Raw genomic sequence first — 23,712 nt, forward strand, 5'->3', positions numbered from 1 at the left:
TGGTTAGAAAAACCTCTTCAACTGGTTAAACACCACACTTCAACTGGTTAAACACCACACTTCAACTGGTTATACACCACTCTTCAACTGGTTATACACCACTCTTCAAATGGTTATACAACACTCTTCAACTGGTTATACACCACACTTCAACTGGTTATACACCACACTTCAACTGGTTATACACCACTCTTCAACTGGTTAAACACCACTCTTCAACTGGTTATACACCACTCTTCAACTGGTTAAACACCACTCTTCAACTGGTTATACACCACTCTTCAACTGGTTATACACCACTCTTCAACTGGTTATACACCACACTTCAACTGGTTATACACCACTCTTCAACTGGTTAAACACCACTCTTCAACTGGTTATACACCACTCTTCAACTGGTTATACACCACACTTCAACTGGTTTTACACCACACTTCAACTGGTTAGAAAAACCTCTTCAACTGGTTAAACACCACACTTCAACTGGTTAAACACCACACTTCAACTGGTTATACACCACTCTTCAACTGGTTATACACCACTCTTCAAATGGTTATACAACACTCTTCAACTGGTTATACACCACACTTCAACTGGTTATACACCACACTTCAACTGGTTATACACCACTCTTCAACTTGTTATACACCACTCTTCAACTGGTTATACACCACACTTCAACTGGTTATACGCCACACTTCAACTGGTTATACACCACACTTCAACTGGTTATACACCACTCTTCAACTGGTTATACACCACACTTCAGCTAGTTATACACCACACTTCAACTGGTTATACACCACTCTTCAACTGGTTATACACCACTCTTCAACTGGTTATACACCACTCTTCAACTGGTTATACACCACTCTTCAACTGGTTATACACCACTCTTCAACTGGTTATACACCACTCTTCAACTTGTTATACACCACACTTCAACTGGTTAGAAAAACCTCTTCAACTGGTTGTACACCACACTTCAACTGGTTATACACCACACTTCAACTGGTTAGAAAAACCTCTTCAACTGGTTAAACACCACACTTCAACTGGTTAAACACCACACTTCAACTGGTTATACACCACTCTTCAACTGGTTATACACCACTCTTCAACTGGTTATACACCACTCTTCAACTGGTTATACACCACTCTTCAACTGGTTATACACCACTCTTCAACTGGTTATACACCACTCTTCAACTTGTTATACACCACTCTTCAACTGGTTATACACCTCTCTTCAACTGGTTATACACCACACTTCAACTGGTTAGAAAAACCTCTTCAACTGGTTATACACCACACTTCAACTGGTTATACACCACACTTCAACTGGTTATACACCACACTTCAACTGGTTATACACCACTCTTCAACTGGTTATACACCACTCTTCAACTTGTTATACACCACTCTTCAACTGGTTATACACCACTCTTCAACTGGTTATACACCACACTTCAACTGGTTAGAAAAACCTCTTCAACTGGTTATACACCACTCTTCAACTGGTTATACACCACACTTCAGCTAGTTATACACCACACTTCAACTGGTTAGAAAAACCTCTTCAACTGGTTATACACCACACTTCAGCTAGTTATACACCACTCTTCAACTGGTTATACACCACACTTCAGCTAGTTATACACCACTCTTCAACTGGTTATACACCACACTTCAGCTAGTTATACACCACACTTCAACTGGTTATACACCACTCTTCAACTGGTTATACACCACACTTCAACTGGTTAGAAAAACCTCTTCAACTGGTTATACACCACACTTCAGCTAGTTATACACTACACTTCAACTGGTTATACACCACTCTTCAACTGGTTATACACCACACTTCAGCTAGTTATACACCACTCTTCAACTGGTTATACACCACACTTCAGCTAGTTATACACCACACTTCAACTGGTTAGAAAAACCTCTTCAACTGGTTATACACCACTCTTCAACTGGTTATACACCATTCTTCAACTGGTTAGAAAAACCTCTTCAACTGGTTATACACCACACTTCAACTGGTTATACACCACACTTCAACTGGTTATACACCACTCTTCAACTGGTTATACACCACTCTTCAGCTAGTTATACACCACTCTTCAACTGGTTATACACCACACTTCAGCTAGTTATACACCACTCTTCAACTGGTTATACACCACACTTCAGCTAGTTATACACCACTCTTCAACTGGTTATACACCACTCTTCAACTGGTTAGAAAAACCTCTTCAACTGGTTATACACCACACTTCAACTGGTTATACACCACACTTTAACTGGTTATACACCACTCTTCAACTGGTTATACACCACACTTCAACTGGTTAGAAAAACCTCTTCAACTGGTTATACACCACACTTCATCTGGTTATACACCACTCTTCAACTGGTTATACACCACTCTTCAACTGGTTATACACCACACTTCAACTGGTTAGAAAAACCTCTTCAACTGGTTATACACCACACTTCAACTGGTTATACACCACTCTTCAACTGGTTATACACCACTCTTCAACTGGTTATACACCACTCTTCAACTGGTTATACACCACTCTTCAACTGGTTATACACCACACTTCAACTGGTTATACACCACTCTTCAACTGGTTATACACCACTCTTCAACTGGTTATACACCACTCTTCAACTGGTTATACACCACTCTTCAACTGGTTATACACCACACTTCAACTGGTTAGAAAAACCTCTTCAACTGGTTATACACCACACTTCAACTGGTTATACACCACTCTTCAACTGGTTATACACCACTCTTCAACTGGTTATACACCACTCTTCAACTGGTTATACACCACTCTTCAACTGGTTATACACCACACTTCAACTGGTTATACACCACTCTTCAACTGGTTATACACCACTCTTCAACTGGTTATACACCACTCTTCAACTGGTTATACACCACACTTCAACTGGTTAGAAAAACCTCTTCAACTGGTTATACACCACTCTTCAACTGGTTATACACCACTCTTCAACTGGTTATACACCACACTTCAACTGATTATACACCACACTTCAACTGGTTATACACCACTCTTCAACTGATTATACACACCTCTTCAACTGGTTATACACCACACTTCAACTGGTTATACACCACACTTCAACTGGTTATACACCACTCTTCAACTGGTTATACACCACTCTTCAACTGGTTATACACCACTCTTCAACTGGTTATACACCACACTTCAACTGGTTAGAAAAACCTCTTCAACTGGTTATACACCACTCTTCAACTGGTTATACACCACTCTTCAACTGGTTATACACCACACTTCAACTGATTATACACCACACTTCAACTGGTTATACACCACTCTTCAACTGGTTATACACCACTCTTCAACTGGTTATACACCACACTTCAACTGGTTATACACCACTCTTCAACTGGTTATACACCACTCTTCAACTGGTTATACACCACTCTTCAACTGGTTATACACCACACTTCAACTGGTTAGAAAAACCTCTTCAACTGGTTATACACCACTCTTCAACTGGTTATACACCACTCTTCAACTGGTTATACACCACACTTCAACTGATTATACACCACACTTCAACTGGTTATACACCACTCTTCAACTGATTATACACACCTCTTCAACTGATTATACACACCTCTTCAACTGGTTATACACCACACTTCAGCTAGTTATACACCACTCTTCAACTGGAGATACACCACACTTCAGCTAGTTATACACCACACTTCAACTGGTTAGAAAAACCTCTTCAACTGGTTATACACCACTCTTCAACTGGTTATACACCACTCTTCAACTGGTTAGAAAAACCTCTTCAACTGGTTATACACCACACTTCAACTGGTTATACACCACACTTCAACTGGTTATACACCACTCTTCAACTGGTTATACACCACACTTCAGCTAGTTATACACCACTCTTCAACTGGTTATACACCACTCTTCAACTGGTTATACACCACTCTTCAACTTGTTATACACCACACTTCAACTGGTTAGAAAAACCTCTTCAACTGGTTGTACACCACACTTCAACTGGTTATACACCACACTTCAACTGGTTAGAAAAACCTCTTCAACTGGTTAAACACCACACTTCAACTGGTTAAACACCACACTTCAACTGGTTATACACCACTCTTCAACTGGTTATACACCACTCTTCAACTGGTTATACACCACTCTTCAACTGGTTATACACCACTCTTCAACTGGTTATACACCACTATTCAACTTGTTATACACCACTCTTCAACTGGTTATACACCACTCTTCAACTGGTTATACACCACACTTCAACTGGTTAGAAAAACCTCTTCAACTGGTTATACACCACACTTCAACTGGTTATACACCACTCTTCAACTGGTTATACACCACTCTTCAACTTGTTATACACCACTCTTCAACTGGTTATACACCACTCTTCAACTGGTTATACACCACACTTCAACTGGTTAGAAAAACCTCTTCAACTGGTTATACACCACTCTTCAACTGGTTATACACCACACTTCAGCTAGTTATACACCACACTTCAACTGGTTAGAAAAACCTCTTCAACTGGTTATACACCACACTTCAGCTAGTTATACACCACTCTTCAACTGGTTATACACCACACTTCAGCTAGTTATACACCACTCTTCAACTGGATATACACCACACTTCAGCTAGTTATACACCACACTTCAACTGGTTATACACCACTCTTCAACTGGTTATACACCACACTTCAACTGGTTAGAAAAACCTCTTCAACTGGTTATACACCACACTTCAGCTAGTTATACACTACACTTCAACTGGTTATACACCACTCTTCAACTGGTTATACACCACACTTCAGCTAGTTATACACCACTCTTCAACTGGTTATACACCACACTTCAGCTAGTTATACACCACACTTCAACTGGTTAGAAAAACCTCTTCAACTGGTTATACACCACTCTTCAACTGGTTATACACCATTCTTCAACTGGTTAGAAAAACCTCTTCAACTGGTTATACACCACACTTCAACTGGTTATACACCACACTTCAACTGGTTATACACCACTCTTCAACTGGTTATACACCACTCTTCAGCTAGTTATACACCACTCTTCAACTGGTTATACACCACACTTCAGCTAGTTATACACCACTCTTCAACTGGTTATACACCACACTTCAGCTAGTTATACACCACTCTTCAACTGGTTATACACCACTCTTCAACTGGTTAGAAAAACCTCTTCAACTGGTTATACACCACACTTCAACTGGTTATACACCACACTTTAACTGGTTATACACCACTCTTCAACTGGTTATACACCACACTTCAACTGGTTAGAAAAACCTCTTCAACTGGTTATACACCACACTTCATCTGGTTATACACCACTCTTCAACTGGTTATACACCACTCTTCAACTGGTTATACACCACACTTCAACTGGTTAGAAAAACCTCTTCAACTGGTTATACACCACACTTCAACTGGTTATACACCACTCTTCAACTGGTTATACACCACTCTTCAACTGGTTATACACCACTCTTCAACTGGTTATACACCACTCTTCAACTGGTTATACACCACACTTCAACTGGTTATACACCACTCTTCAACTGGTTATACACCACTCTTCAACTGGTTATACACCACTCTTCAACTGGTTATACACCACTCTTCAACTGGTTATACACCACTCTTCAACTGGTTATACACCACACTTCAACTGGTTAGAAAAACCTCTTCAACTGGTTATACACCACACTTCAACTGGTTATACACCACTCTTCAACTGGTTATACACCACTCTTCAACTGGTTATACACCACTCTTCAACTGGTTATACACCACTCTTCAACTGGTTATACACCACACTTCAACTGGTTATACACCACTCTTCAACTGGTTATACACCACTCTTCAACTGGTTATACACCACTCTTCAACTGGTTATACACCACTCTTCAACTGGTTATACACCACACTTCAACTGGTTAGAAAAACCTCTTCAACTGGTTATACACCACTCTTCAACTGGTTATACACCACTCTTCAACTGGTTATACACCACACTTCAACTGGTTAGAAAAACCTCTTCAACTGGTTATACACCACACTTCAACTGATTATACACCACACTTCAACTGGTTATACACCACTCTTCAACTGATTATACACACCTCTTCAACTGATTATACACACCTCTTCAACTGGTTATACACCACACTTCAGCTAGTTATACACCACTCTTCAACTGGTTATACACCACACTTCAGCTAGTTATACACCACACTTCAACTGGTTAGAAAAACCTCTTCAACTGGTTATACACCACTCTTCAACTGGTTATACACCACTCTTCAACTGGTTAGAAAAACCTCTTCAACTGGTTATACACCACACTTCAACTGGTTATACACCACACTTCAACTGGTTATACACCACTCTTCAACTGGTTATACACCACTCTTCAGCTAGTTATACACCACTCTTCAACTGGTTATACACCACACTTCAGCTAGTTATACACCACTCTTCAACTGGTTATACACCACACTTCAGCTAGTTATACACCACTCTTCAACTGGTTATACACCACTCTTCAACTGGTTAGAAAAACCTCTTCAACTGGTTATACACCACACTTCATCTGGTTATACACCACTCTTCAACTGGTTATACACCACACTTCAGCTAGTTATACACCACTCTTCAACTGGTTATACACCACACTTTAACTGGTTATACACCACTCTTCAACTGGTTATACACCACACTTCAACTGGTTAGAAAAACCTCTTCAACTGGTTATACACCACTCTTCAACTGGTTATACACCACTCTTCAACTGGTTATACACCACTCTTCAACTGGTTATACACCACACTTCAACTGGTTATACACCACTCTTCAACTGGTTATACACCACTCTTCAACTGGTTATACACCACTCTTCAACTGGTTATACACCACTCTTCAACTGGTTATACACCACTCTTCAACTGGTTATACACCACACTTCAACTGGTTAGAAAAACCTCTTCAACTGGTTATACACCACTCTTCAACTGGTTATACACCACTCTTCAACTGGTTATACACCACACTTCAACTGGTTAGAAAAACCTCTTTAACTGGTTATACACCACACTTCAACTGATTATACACCACACTTCAACTGGTTATACACCACTCTTCAACTGATTATACACACCTCTTCAACTGATTATACACACCTCTTCAACTGGTTATACACCACACTTCAGCTAGTTATACACCACTCTTCAACTGGTTATACACCACACTTCAGCTAGTTATACACCACACTTCAACTGGTTAGAAAAACCTCTTCAACTGGTTATACACCACTCTTCAACTGGTTATACACCACTCTTCAACTGGTTAGAAAAACCTCTTCAACTGGTTATACACCACACTTCAACTGGTTATACACCACACTTCAACTGGTTATACACCACTCTTCAACTGGTTATACACCACTCTTCAGCTAGTTATACACCACTCTTCAACTGGTTATACACCACACTTCAGCTAGTTATACACCACTCTTCAACTGGTTATACACCACACTTCAGCTAGTTATACACCACTCTTCAACTGGTTATACACCACTCTTCAACTGGTTAGAAAAACCTCTTCAACTGGTTATACACCACACTTCATCTGGTTATACACCACTCTTCAACTGGTTATACACCACACTTCAGCTAGTTATACACCACTCTTCAACTGGTTATACACCACACTTTAACTGGTTATACACCACTCTTCAACTGGATATACACCACACTTCAGCTAGTTATACACCACACTTCAACTGGTTATACACCACTCTTCAACTGGTTATACACCACACTTCAACTGGTTAGAAAAACCTCTTCAACTGGTTATACACCACACTTCAGCTAGTTATACACTACACTTCAACTGGTTATACACCACTCTTCAACTGGTTATACACCACACTTCAGCTAGTTATACACCACTCTTCAACTGGTTATACACCACACTTCAGCTAGTTATACACCACACTTCAACTGGTTATAAAACACTCTTCAACTGGTTATACACCACTCTTCAACTGGTTATACACCATTCTTCAACTGGTTAGAAAAACCTCTTCAACTGGTTATACACCACACTTCAACTGGTTATACACCACACTTCAACTGGTTATACACCACTCTTCAACTGGTTATACACCACTCTTCAGCTAGTTATACACCACTCTTCAACTGGTTATACACCACACTTCAGCTAGTTATACACCACTCTTCAACTGGTTATACACCACACTTCAGCTAGTTATACACCACTCTTCAACTGGTTATACACCACTCTTCAACTGGTTAGAAAAACCTCTTCAACTGGTTATACACCACACTTCAACTGGTTATACACCACACTTTAACTGGTTATACACCACTCTTCAACTGGTTATACACCACACTTCAACTGGTTAGAAAAACCTCTTCAACTGGTTATACACCACACTTCATCTGGTTATACACCACTCTTCAACTGGTTATACACCACTCTTCAACTGGTTATACACCACACTTCAACTGGTTAGAAAAACCTCTTCAACTGGTTATACACCACACTTCAACTGGTTATACACCACTCTTCAACTGGTTATACACCACTCTTCAACTGGTTATACACCACTCTTCAACTGGTTATACACCACTCTTCAACTGGTTATACACCACACTTCAACTGGTTATACACCACTCTTCAACTGGTTATACACCACTCTTCAACTGGTTATACACCACTCTTCAACTGGTTATACACCACTCTTCAACTGGTTATACACCACTCTTCAACTGGTTATACACCACACTTCAACTGGTTAGAAAAACCTCTTCAACTGGTTATACACCACTCTTCAACTGGTTACTCTTCAACCACACTTCAACTGGTTATACACCACTCTTCAACTGGTTATACACCACTCTTCAACTGGTTATACACCACTCTTCAACTGGTTATACACCACTCTTCAACTGGTTATACACCACACTTCAACTGGTTATACACCACTCTTCAACTGGTTATACACCACTCTTCAACTGGTTATACACCACTCTTCAACTGGTTATACACCACTCTTCAACTGGTTATACACCACACTTCAACTGGTTAGAAAAACCTCTTCAACTGGTTATACACCACTCTTCAACTGGTTATACACCACTCTTCAACTGGTTATACACCACACTTCAACTGGTTAGAAAAACCTCTTCAACTGGTTATACACCACACTTCAACTGATTATACACCACACTTCAACTGGTTATACACCACTCTTCAACTGATTATACACACCTCTTCAACTGATTATACACACCTCTTCAACTGGTTATACACCACACTTCAGCTAGTTATACACCACTCTTCAACTGGTTATACACCACACTTCAGCTAGTTATACACCACACTTCAACTGGTTAGAAAAACCTCTTCAACTGGTTATACACCACTCTTCAACTGGTTATACACCACTCTTCAACTGGTTAGAAAAACCTCTTCAACTGGTTATACACCACACTTCAACTGGTTATACACCACACTTCAACTGGTTATACACCACTCTTCAACTGGTTATACACCACTCTTCAGCTAGTTATACACCACTCTTCAACTGGTTATACACCACACTTCAGCTAGTTATACACCACTCTTCAACTGGTTATACACCACACTTCAGCTAGTTATACACCACTCTTCAACTGGTTATACACCACTCTTCAACTGGTTAGAAAAACCTCTTCAACTGGTTATACACCACACTTCATCTGGTTATACACCACTCTTCAACTGGTTATACACCACACTTCAGCTAGTTATACACCACTCTTCAACTGGTTATACACCACACTTTAACTGGTTATACACCACTCTTCAACTGGTTATACACCACACTTCAACTGGTTAGAAAAACCTCTTCAACTGGTTATACACCACACTTCATCTGGTTATACACCACTCTTCAACTGGTTATACACCACTCTTCAACTGGTTATACACCACACTTCAACTGGTTAGAAAAACCTCTTCAACTGGTTATACACCACACTTCAACTGGTTATACACCACTCTTCAACTGGTTATACACCACTCTTCAACTGGTTATACACCACTCTTCAACTGGTTATACACCACTCTTCAACTGGTTATACACCACACTTCAACTGGTTATACACCACTCTTCAACTGGTTATACACCACTCTTCAACTGGTTATACACCACTCTTCAACTGGTTATACACCACTCTTCAACTGGTTATACACCACTCTTCAACTGGTTATACACCACACTTCAACTGGTTAGAAAAACCTCTTCAACTGGTTATACACCACACTTCAACTGGTTATACACCACTCTTCAACTGGTTATACACCACTCTTCAACTGGTTATACACCACTCTTCAACTGGTTATACACCACTCTTCAACTGGTTATACACCACACTTCAACTGGTTATACACCACTCTTCAACTGGTTATACACCACTCTTCAACTGGTTATACACCACTCTTCAACTGGTTATACACCACTCTTCAACTGGTTATACACCACACTTCAACTGGTTAGAAAAACCTCTTCAACTGGTTATACACCACACTTCAACTGGTTATACACCACTCTTCAACTGGTTATACACCACTCTTCAACTGGTTATACACCACACTTCAACTGGTTAGAAAAACCTCTTCAACTGGTTATACACCACACTTCAACTGATTATACACCACACTTCAACTGGTTATACACCACTCTTCAACTGATTATACACACCTCTTCAACTGATTATACACACCTCTTCAACTGGTTATACACCACACTTCAACTGGTTATACACCACTCTTCAACTGGTTAAACACACCTCTTCTAATTGTTATACACCACTTTTCAAATGGTTATAGGGCCGATTTCAAGTTTTCATAACAATCGGAAATTGATATATTTGGACACCCATTTGGACAATTTTTAAATGTATTTTTTTGTTATTTTTTTTACACCTTTATTTAACAAGGCAAGTCAGTTAACAACACATTCTTAATTTCAATGACGGCCTAGGAACGGTGGGTTAACTGCCTTGTTCAGGGGCAGAAAGACAGATTTTTCCCTTCTCAGCTCCGGGATTCAATCTTGCAACCTTACAGTTAACTAGTCCAACGCTCTAACCACCTGCCTCTCATTGCACTCCACGGGGAGCCTGCCTGTTACGCGAATGCAGTAAAAAGCCAAGGTAAGTTGCTAGCTAGCATCAATCAATCATAATCACTAGTTGACTACACATGGTTGATGGTATTACTAGTGTATCTAGCGTGTCCTGCGTTGCATATAATCGATGCAATGCAGGGGGATGATTTAACAAAAGCGCCTTTGCGTAAAAAGCACAATCAATGCACGACTGTACCTAACCATAAACACCCATGCCTTTCTTAAAATCAATCCACAGAAGTATTTTTAAACCTGCATATTTAGCTAAAAGAAATCCAGCTTAGCAGGCAATATTAACCAGATGAAATTGTGTCACTTGCGTTCATTGCACACAGAGTCAGGGTATATGCAACAGTTTGGGCAGCCTGGCTCGTTGCCAACTAATTTGCCAGATTTTTACGTAATTATGACATAACATTGAAGGTTGTACTATGTAACAGGAATATTTAGACTTATGGATGCCATCCGTTAGATAAAATACGGAACGGTTCCGTATTTCACTGAAATAATAAACGTTTTGTTTTCGAAATGATAGTTTCCGGATTCGACCATATTAATGACCAAAGGCTCGTATTTCTGTGTGTTATTATGTTATAATTAAGTCTATGACTTGATATTTGATAGAGCAGTCTGACTGAGCGGTGGTAGGCAGCAACAGGCTCGTAAGCATTCATTCAAACAGCACTTTTGTGCGTTTTGCCAGCAGCTCTTCCCTGTGCTTCAAGCATTGCGCTGTTTATGACTTCAAGCATATCAACTCCCGAGATTAGGCTTGTAGAACTGATCTGAAATGGCTAGCTAGTTAGTGGGGTGCGCGCTAATAGCGTTTCAAACGTCACTCGCTCTGAGACTTGGGGTAGTTGTTCCCCTTGCTCCGCGGCTTTTGTGGAGCGATGGGTAACGATGCTTCGAGGGTGACTGTTGTCGATGTGTTCCTGGTTTGAGCCCAGGTAGGGGCGAGGAGAGGGACGGAAGCTATACTGTTACACTGGCAATACTATAGTGCCTATAAGAACATCCAATAGTCAAAGGTATATGAAATACAAATGGTATAGAGAGAAATATATTAACTACAACCTAAAACCTCTTACCTTGGAATATTGAAGATTCATGTTAAAAGGAACCACCAGCTTTCATATGTTATCATGTTCTGAGCAAGGAACTTAAACGTTAGCTTTTTTACATGGCACATAAATGATTTATTTAAAGTTAAAATAAGTGTTCATTCAGTGTTGTTGTAATTGTCATAATTACAAATACATTTAAAAAAATCGGCCGATTAATCGGTATTGGCTTTTTTGGTCCTCCAATAATCGGTATCGGTATCGGCGGTGAAAAATCATAGTCGGTCGACCTCTAGTGTATAACCAGTTGAAGAGTTGTTTATAACCAGTTGAAGAGGTGTGTTTAAACAGTTGAGAGTGGTGTATAACCAGTTTAGGTGTGGTGTATAACCAGTTGCAGAGTGTTGTATAATCTGTTGAAGGGTGGTGTATAACCCGTTGAAGTGTGTTCTATAACCAGTTGAAGATGTGTGTATAACCAGTTGAATTTTGGTGTTTAAAGACCACACTTCAGCTAGTAAAACACAACATTTCAACTGGTTAAACACACCTCTTCTAATTGTTATACACCACTCTTGAACAGGTTATACACCACTCTTAAACTGGTAATACAACACTCTTCAACTGGTTATACACACCTCTTCAACTGTTTATACACCACACTTCAACTTGTTATACACACCTTTTAAACTGGTTATACACCACTCTTACACTGGTTAAACACCACACTTCCAGTGGTTATACACCACATTTTAAAAGGTTAAACACCACACTTCAACTGGTTATACACCACACTTCAACTGGTTATACACCACACTTCAACTGGTTATACACCACACTTCAACTGGTTATACACCACACTTCAACTGGTTATACACCACACTTCAACTTGTTATACACACCTTTTAAACTGGTTATACACCACTCTTACACTGGTTAAACACCACACTTCCAGTGGTTATACACCACATTTTAAAAGGTTAAACACCACACTTCAACTGGTTATACACCACCCTTCAACTATATGCACACCTCTTCAACTGGTTATACACCACACCTAAACTGGTTATACACCACTCCCAACTGTTTATACACACCCCTTCAACTGGTTATACACCCCTCTTCAACTGTTTATACACCACACTTCAACTTGTTATACACCACATTTCAACTGGTGATACACCACACCTTAACTATACACCAAACTTCAACTGGTTATACACACGTCTTCAACGGGTTATACACCACACTTCAAAAACTGGTTTAACACAACACTTCAACTGGATATAAACACCTCTTCAAATTCTTATACACCACTCCTCAGCTAGTTAAATACCACTCTTCAACTGGTTTTACAGCACACTTCAACTGGTTATACACCGCATTTCACCTGGTTAAACACCACTCATCAACTTGTTATACACCACATTTCAACTGGTTATAAAGCACTCTTCAACTGGTTATACACACCTCTTCAAATTCTTATAAACCACTCTTCAGCTGGTTAAACACCACTCTTCAACTTGTTATACACCACACTTCAACTGAATATACACCACACTTCAACTGGTTATACACACCACTTCAACTAGCTATACACACCACTTCAACTGGTTATAAACACCTCTTCAACTGGTTATACACACCTATTCAACTGGTTATACACCACTCTTCAACTGGTTATACACAAATCTCCAACTGGTTATACACACCTCCTCAACTGGTTATACATAACTCTTCAACTGTTTATACACCAAACTTCAACTTGATATACACCACACTTCAAATTGTTATACACACCTCTTCAACTTGTTATACACCACTCTTCAGCTGGTTAAACACCACTCTTCAACTGGTTATACACCACTCTTCAACTGGATATACACACCTCTTCAACTGGTTATACACACCTCTTCACCTGGTTATACACACCTCTTTAACTGGTTATAAACCTCTTCAACTGGTTATACACACCTCTTCACCTGGTTATACACACCTCTTTAACTGGTTATAAACCTCTTAAACTGTTTTACACACCTCTTCAACAGGTTATACACCACTCTTCAACTGGTTATACAACACTCTTCACCTGGATAAACACACCTCTTCAACTGGTTATACACACCTCTTAAACTGGTTTTACACATCTTTTCAACTGGTTAAACACACCTCTTCACCTGGTTATACACACCTCTTAAACTGGTTATACACAACTCCTCAACCGGTTATACACCACACTTCCACAGGTTACACACCACTCTTCAACTAGTGTATACAACACACTTCAATTGGTTATACACCACTCTGCAACTGGTTATACACACCTCTTCAACTGGTTATAGACATCACTTTAACTGGTTATACACACCTATTCAACTGGTTATACACATCTCTTCAACTGGTTATAAACACCTCTTCAACTGGATATACACCACACATCAACAGTTTATACACCAAACTTTAACTGGATATACACCACTCTTCAACTGGTTATACACAAAACTTCAAAAGGTTAAACACACCTCTTCAACTGGTTATACACCACTTTTCAACTGGTTATACACACCTCTTCAACTGGTTATAGATCAAACGTCAACTGAACATACACCACTTTTCAAACTGGTAATACACCAGTCTTCAACTGGTTATAAACCACTCTTCAACTGGTTATACACACCTCTTCAACTGGTTATACAACACACTATAACTGGTTATACACCACTCTTCAACTAGTTATACAAACATCTTTAACTGGTTATACACACCTCTTCAACTGGTTATACACCACAGTTTAAATGGTTATACACCACACTTCAACAGTTTATACACCACACTTCAATTGGATATACACCACACTTTAACTGGTTATACACCAAACTTCAACTGGTTATACACCACTCTGTAACTGGTTATACACCACTCATCAACTGGTTATACACCACTCTGTAACTGGTTATACACCACTCATCAACTGGTTATACACCCCCCCTTCAACTGGATATACACCACTCTTCAACTGGATATACACCACTCTTACACTGGTTATACATCACTCTGCAACTGGTTATACACCACACTTCAACTGGATATACACCACACTTCAACTTCTTATGGCTGGGGGGCAGTATTGATTAGCTATGGTGAATAATATGCCCAGAGTAAACTGCCTGCTACTCAGGCCCAGAAGCTAAGATATGCATATTATTAGTAGATTTGGATAGAAAACACTCGGAAGTTTCTAAAACTGTTTGAATGATGTCTGTGAGTATAACAGAACTCAAATGGCAGGCAAAAACTTGAGAAAAAAATCCAACCAGGAAGTGGGAAATCTGAGGTTTGTAGGTTTCAAGTCTTTGCCTATCCAATATACAGTGTAAAATTTGGTCCGATTGCACTTCCTAAGGCTTCCACTAGATGTCAACAGTCTTTAGAACCTTGTTTCAGGCTTCTACTGTGAAGGGGAGTGAATAAGAGCTGTTTGACTAAGAGGTCTGGCAGAATGCCATGAGCTAAGTCATGCACGCGGCCGTGAGAGTGAGCTGCGTTCCTTTTAATTTCTAAAGAAAAAGGAATTGTCCGTTTGGAATATTATTGAAGATTTATGATTAAAAAAACATCCTAAAGATTGATTCTATACATCGTTTGACATGTTTCTACGAACTGTAATGGAACTTCTTGACTTTTTGTCTGGACTAAGTGTCAGCGCCTCGTGAATTTGGATTTGTGAACTAAACGCGCAAACAAAAAGGAGGTATTTGGACATAAATGATGGACTTTATCGAAGAAAAAAACAACATTTATTGTGGAACTGGGATTCCTGGGTGTGCATTCCGATGAAGATCATCAAAGGTAAGTGAATATTTATAATGCTATTTCTGACTTCTGTTGACTCCACAACATGGCGGGTATCTGTATGGCTTGTTTTGGTGCCTGGGCGCTGTACTCAGATTATTGCATGTTGTGCTTTTTCTGTAAAGCTTTTTTGAAATCTGACACAGCGGTTGCATTAAAGAGAAGTATATATTTAATTCCATGCATAACACTTGTATTTCTGTAAATTGATGTGGCTCTCTGCAAATTCCCCAGATGTTTTGGAAGCAAAACATTACTGAACATAACGCGCCAATGTAAACTGAGATTTTTGGATATAAATATGAACTTTATCGAACAAAACCTACATGTATTGTGTAACATGAAGTCCTATGAGTGTCAGCTGATGAAGATCATCAAAGGTTAGTGATTCATTTTATCTCTATTTCTGCTTTTTGTGACTCATCTCTTTGGCTGGAAAAATGGCTGTGTTTTTCTGTGACTTGGCGCTGACCTAACATAATCACATGGTATGCTTTCGTCGTAAAGCGTTTTTGAAATCGGACACTGTGGTGGGATTAACAATAAGTTTATCTTTAGAATGGTGTATAATACTTGTATGTTTGAGGAATTTTAATTTCTGTTGTTTGACTTTGACGTCCTGCACTTTCACTGGCCGTAGTCAAATCGATCCCGTTAATGGGATTTCAGCCGTAAGAAGATAACCAGTTAAAGAGTGTTGTATAAATCCTCTTACTTCTACCCCCTCCTTTTTCGAACATTCTGTTAAAAATCGCGCAACTTTTCAGCGTCCTGCTACTCATGCCAGGAATATAGTATATGCATATGATTAGTATGTGTGGATAGAAAACACTCTGAAGTTTCTAAAACTGGTTAAATCACGGCTGTGACTATAACAGATCGTGTGTTTCATTGAAAAACGCAAGAAAAACTGCTCTCTGAAAGCTAAAAATAATTTCCATAAGTCACTTCCACGAGTTGTTAAAAGAGGACAAAATTTAATATCGACCTGCATGCAATTCATACAAATTTCACACGATGTCGCCATTGTCGTCATTTTCAATTGAATTAATTGTTGGAAAATCCATCTATCTGGCATCCGTTTCTTCCAGTCTTCACCCGGATGTTGTTACTGAGGACTATGGCAGCCAAGGATTTGCAAGCGAGGAGCTACTGAATATACATCGCCCTGTAATCATTTTGATAGATTATAAACGTTTACTAATACCTAAAGTTGGATTACAAAAGGATTTCGAAGTGTTTTGTGAAAGTTTATCGTCAACTTTTTTAATTTAAAAAAATTACGCAGCGTTTAAAAACGATGTTTTTTTCTGAATGACACAGCTTCCATACAAAGCTATTTTGGGTATATATGGACCGATTTAAACGAAAAAAAGACCCAATAGTGATGTTTATGGGGCATATAGGAGTGCCAAGAAAGAAGCTCGTCAAAGGTAATGAATGTTTTATATTTTATTTCTGCGTTTTGGGTAGCGCCGGCTACCGCAAAATCTGTTGTTTACGTGTCGTGCTGGTATTTTGGGGGGTGCATGCTATCAGATAATAGCTTCTCAAGCTTTCGCCGAAAAGCATTTTAAAAATCTGACTTGCTGGCTAGGTTCACAACGGGTGTAGCTTTAATTCAATACCCTGCTTGTGAATTTTGATCAAGGTTTGAGTTGTAACGAGTACATTTAGCATTAACGTAGCGCATTTGCATTTCCAGGTGCCTACTTGAGACGTCTGCGTCTCAAGTATGGTCAAGAAGATAACCAGTTAATGTGTGTTGTATGTTCAGTTGAAGTGTGGTGTATGTTAAGTTGAAGTTTGGTCTATAACCAGTAGAAGAGTGGGGTGTAAACAGTTGAAGATGTGTGTATAACCAGTTCTAGATGAGTGTATAACCTGTTGAAGAGGGTTTATAACTATTTGAAGAGTGGTGTATAACAATTTACAGCGGTGTGTATAACCAGTTGAAGTTTGGTGTTTAACCAGTTATACACCACACTTCAACTGGTAATACACCACACTTCAACTGGTTATACACCACACTTCAACTGGTTAAACACCTTATCAATTGGTTATAAACACCTCTTCAACAGGTTATACACACCAATCTTCCACTGGTTATACACCACTCTTACACCACTCTGCAACAGGTTATACACACCTCTTCAACTTGTTATACACCACATTTCAACTGGTTATACACCACATTTCACCTGGTAATAGACCACACTTCAACTGACTATACACCGCACTTCAACTGGTTATACACCACATTTCAACTGGTTATACACCATACTTCAACTGGTTATTGACCACTCTTCAACTGGTTATACACCACACTTCAACTGGTTAAACACCTCTTCAACTTGCTATACACCACTCTTCAACTTGCTATACACCACTCTTCAACTTGCTATACACCACTCTTCAACTTGCTATACACCACTCTTCAACTTGCTATACACCACTCTTCAACTTGCTGTACACCACTCTTCAACAGGTTATACACCACTCTTCAACTTGCTATACACCACTCTTCAACTTGCTATACACCACTCTTCAACTTGCTATACACCACTCTTCAACTTGCTATACACCACTCTTCAACTTGCTATACACCACTCTTCAACTTGCTGTACACCACTCTTCAACAGGTTATACACCACTCTTCAACTTGCTATACACCACTCTTCAACTTGCTATACACCACTCTTCAACTTGCTGTACACCACTCTTCAACTTGCTATACACCACTCTTCAACTAGTTATACACCACTCTTCAACAGGTTATACACCACTCTTCAACTTGCTGTACACCACTCTTCAACTTGCTGTACACCACTCTTCAACAGGTTATACACCACTCTTCAACTTGCTATACACCACTCTTCAACTTGCTGTACACCACTCTTCAACTTGCTGTACACCACTCTTCAACAGGTTATACACCACTCTTCAACTTGCTGTACACCACTCTTCAACTTGCTATACACCACTCTTCAACTTGCTATACACCACTCTTCAACTTGTTATACACCACTCTTCAACTTGCTATACACCACTCTTCAACTTGCTATACACCACTCTTCAACTTGCTATACACCACTCTTCAACTTGCTATACACCACTCTTCAACTTGCTATACACCACTCTTCAACTTGCTGTACACCACTCTTCAACAGGTTATACACCACTCTTCAACTAGTTATACACCACTCTTCAACAGGTTATACACCACTCTTCAACTAGTTATACACCACTCTTCAACTTGCTGTACACCACTCTTCAACTAGTTATACACCACTCTTCAACTTGCTATACACCACTCTTACACTTGCCTTATACACCTGTAACATGTTATACACATGGTATGACTTCACTTGTGTGAGGTATGAGGGTATGGTTAACGTGTCTTAACCTTATTATAAACAGTGTTATAACACTAATACACATCTTATACATGGATGACGCACCATGCTTTGTGTGATGTGGTTGCCTTCTCTTAAATCCAGGTTTCTCTGGGTCCCCGCATCACTAACAGGTACTCTCCTGGAAAGAGAAAACACATGGTCAGAATAATTTGTACACACACACACACACACACACAGTGGTGTGGCAGTGGTGTGCAGTGCTCTAGTTAATGACAAGCTTAAAGGCTTGAGTTTTCAATAGCAACAACAACAGAGAGAGAAGGTGAAGGAAAGGCAGAAAGGTGGAGAGAGGGTGTGATGTATCTGCTATAGCAACATCTATCACGACCCACTCACACACACACACACACACACACATACATAAATACACACCCGCCAGCTGAAGTAGTCCCCCTTCTACCCCACGCTCTCAATTCAGCCCCCCGCCTACCCAGGGAGTAGACAACGTGCATTGTGGGGCCCAGGCCATTCAGTCATGTTCTCCACACACTTGTTCGCTCTAGCCTCCTTGACCCTCTCTCTCTCCCTCCCTCTTTCTCTCCCTCCATTCTGGCAGCCAGCTAAGCGAGGGACGATCATAGTTCACAGACCACTCCAGTGGGAGGCCATTCAACCTTTGCTACAGAGCACTGGATCGTACACACACACACAAACACACACACACACAAACACACACACACACAAACACACACACACACACACACACACACACACACACTAATTAATAAACAAACTCCATGAAGATGTATTTCAAAACCCAGAATAGGAAAGTGTTCTCTTCTCAGTTAGCCCACACAGTAAAAATGACCCGAAATCTCTCACACACACTCACACTCACTCACAGCGTCAGAACTTAATACGCAATTCGTTATGACCTTTGTATGGTGAAAGTGCTGGTTGCGTCGAGTAAGAAGTCCCAAATCAGTCAGTCTGTGAGTGAGTGAGTGAGTGAGTGAGTGAGTGAGTGAGTGAGTGAAAGAGAGTGAGAGAGAGAGAGATACTCGGCTCCTCCATCATTGGAAAGAAACGCGTCTATGGCTCGAGCTGCTTCACCACCAGCATGGCGCTTTTATTACAGTGACCCCAAGCTCATTAATCACCCTCTCCTCGCTCACCCTCTCCTCGCTCACCCTCTCCCTCGCAGCTCCTCCCTTCCCCCTCTTCTTCCTTGCCTAGAGGCTTGAGCACAACCGAATCCTGCCTGCCTGGCTTGCCCGAACAACATCTGCATGAGATGAAACTGAAAACTCTTAAGGTGCCCGCATACTAGGTTCTGTTTGCTCCTAGCAGAAGCACTTGGCTAGACGAAGTGAACGTCTGTGCCTCGCATACGCCCTTTAACTATAGACATTCGCTTGAAAAACAAGAAAAAAAGTTGACTGTTTATCCCTCTTGAGACACCATAGCAACAAAATAGCAGGTATACACTTCCTCAAAATAGTCTGAATTCATCTAAGATATATCAAGACAGCTATAATAGATTTTTACGTTTTTGCCAAGGAGGTCTTAGTCGCATAATTTTGCATCTGACTAAGATTTTAGCGCAGTATTTCTCAAGTGAAAAAATGTGCCTGAATTACTAGCAGTCTCTCGTTGAATGAAAACAAACACTTGATTGAAAAATCCCGTCCATAGTTCCCACTCTTACTTGGACTACTACTGTTGACCAATCAATGACGAAGGGGTGTAGACTTCGGCTACCGAACTTAGGCACCCGGCGTTAGAGCGAATCAGTTGGATGGGCATTCAGCTTCCATAAGGGGGCAGATTTGTGTACATGCTTGCTCATGCACAGATGATATTAACACTAGAACCGCTGGGCCTCGAGGGACCCCCCTTCAAACTAATTGTGACTGCAACATTCTAACAGTGTAATTAATACATTTCAAATATGCTATCGCTAAAACAGCCATGAAACAGAAAGCATATGTTTTGGAACACGGTAACAGCTTATTTTTATAACAACATAATTTTAAAAATTGTAATCACCAATTGTGAATGAAGAACAGGGTGGGCCACTCTATTTTATCATTATATGGTGGGATGGGACATGCCGTACTCCAGACTGCATCAGATACATGGGCCACACATACCAAGACAGAGGGGCCCTGTTTCCCTTGCATCTTTCTTTCACCGGCGTCTTGGGCAAATAAATGATCAGTATTTTAATATTTTATTTGGACGGGCAAGGAGGTACGGTAGGCTAGGCCAGGCCCCCTAAGGACGCCAATAATGCCGGCCCTGCCCATGCCGAACGCCAAAACGAACAAAACGTCACAAAATGTCGTCATAATATCTGCGTGAACGGTTTCCAAGCATGTGACAGGCTTTATGCCCGGTCATCCCGGATGGCACGGACCCTTCATGCCCTGTGTGTGTGAGAATCAGGTCCGAGAAAGTCCACAGCCCAAACAGCCGGGATCGTTGTTTTTCCCGTCCTGCCACATCGTCACTTGCACTGTTTTTTCCACACACTCACCGAAAACCTTGTCAGGGGGACTGAATTCAGCAGTCGGAAGGGGAAAGAGAAAAAGAGTGCAGCCAGATTGTATGTCAACTGAGGAACATGGAGAGGTTGAGAGGAGAGAATAGAGGGTGGAGGAGAGGTGGAAAGGCAAACTGACCTCTCCTCCATGACCATCCCATACATTTGGGCCCTCTCGTGACTCATCCATGGGGGAACCGTTCCGTACATCTGTGTAGCAGAGAGCATGTCATCCCCTCATGGGACAGTCCATCTTAAAACACCTCCAAACGACCAGCGCTCTGCAAGACAGTTAATACCAAACGGTGCTATGACGGTCTCCGTCAGTCCATCCATGTAGGCCTAAACTCACAATATGAAGCAATAAAGCACATTAAAAGCCTAAATAAAACAGCAGAGTGCATTAGGCCTACAAAGAAACCTGGAAGGTGTGGGGTTACAGATTTTGATTGTTCAATTGGCTTAAGGGATCGGCAACACAAGATTGATTAAGGCGAACGGGGTTCAAAATCAAATCTAATTGTATTGGTCACATGCGCCGAATAAAACAGATGTAGACTTTAACGCGAAATGCTTACGAGCCCATTCCCAACAACGCAGAGTTAAAAAGTAAGAAGAACATTTGCAAAAAAAATTCTGACACCAAAATAATAGCAAGGCTATATACAAGGAGTACCAGTACCGACTTAATGTGCAGGGGTACGAGGTAGTTGAGATAATTGAGGTAATACAGTATGTACAGTACTAGTCAAAAGTTTGGACACACCCTACTCATTCAAGGGTTTTTCTTAATTTGTACTATTTGTTACATTTTAGAATAATAGTGAATACATCAAACTATGAAATAGCACATATAGAATAATGTAGTATCCAAAAAAGTGTTAAACAAATCAAAATACAAATCAAAATACAATACAGATTTGAGATTCTTCAAAGTAGCCACCCTTTGCCTTGATGACAGCTTTGCACACTCTTGGCAATCTCTCTACCAGCTTCACCTGGAATGCTTTTCCACAGTCTTGAAGGAGTATGCTGAGCACTTGTTGGCTGCTTTTCCTTCACTCCGCGGTCCAACTCATCTCAAACTGGGTTGAGGTTGGGTGATTGTGGGCCAGGTCATCTGTTACAGCACTCCATCACTCTCCTTCTTGGTCAAAGAGCCCTTACACAGCCTGGGGGTGTGTTGGATCATTGTCCTGTTGAATAACAAATTATAGTCCCACTAAGAGCAAACCAGATGGGATGGTGAATCGCTGCAGAATGCTGTGGTAGCCATGCTGGTTAAGTGTGAATTTTAAATAAATCACAAGCAAAGCACCCCCACACCATCACACCTCCTCCTCCATGCTTCACGGTGGGAACCACACATGCGGAGATCATCCTTTCACCTACTCTGCATCTCACAAAGACATGGCTGTTGGGAGCAAAAATCTCAAATTTGGACTCATCAGATCAAAAGGACAGATTTCCACCGGTCTAATGTCCATTGCTCATGTTTCTTGGCCCAAGCAAGTCTCTTCTTATTATTGCTGTCCTTTAGTAGTGGTTTCTTTGCAGCAATTTGACCATGAAGGCATG

The 23,712-nt window shown here is 40.4% G+C and overlaps 1 protein-coding gene across 3 annotated transcripts in view; it reads right to left on the bottom strand.

Moving 5' to 3' along the window:
• LOC139380656 (BCL-6 corepressor-like) overlaps window positions 1–23,712 on the bottom strand; it is a 91,369-nt gene that overhangs the window by 55,255 nt on the left and 12,402 nt on the right. For 2 of the 3 annotated variants that reach the window (XM_071123557.1, XM_071123556.1), the window contains exons 2-3: window positions 22,274–22,415; window positions 19,692–19,767 (exon numbers count right to left, since the gene is read on the bottom strand). In XM_071123557.1, the coding sequence (XP_070979658.1) occupies window positions 19,692–19,767; window positions 22,274–22,362 (165 nt within the window). In that variant the 5' untranslated portion in view covers window positions 22,363–22,415. The remainder of the gene's footprint in view (window positions 1–19,691; window positions 19,768–22,273; window positions 22,416–23,712) is intronic. The other variant, XM_071123558.1, reaches the window with a different exon arrangement.

Source organism: Oncorhynchus clarkii, chromosome 22 (assembly GCF_045791955.1).
Source record: "Oncorhynchus clarkii lewisi isolate Uvic-CL-2024 chromosome 22, UVic_Ocla_1.0, whole genome shotgun sequence".
NCBI classification, from domain to species: domain Eukaryota; kingdom Metazoa; phylum Chordata; class Actinopteri; order Salmoniformes; family Salmonidae; genus Oncorhynchus; species Oncorhynchus clarkii.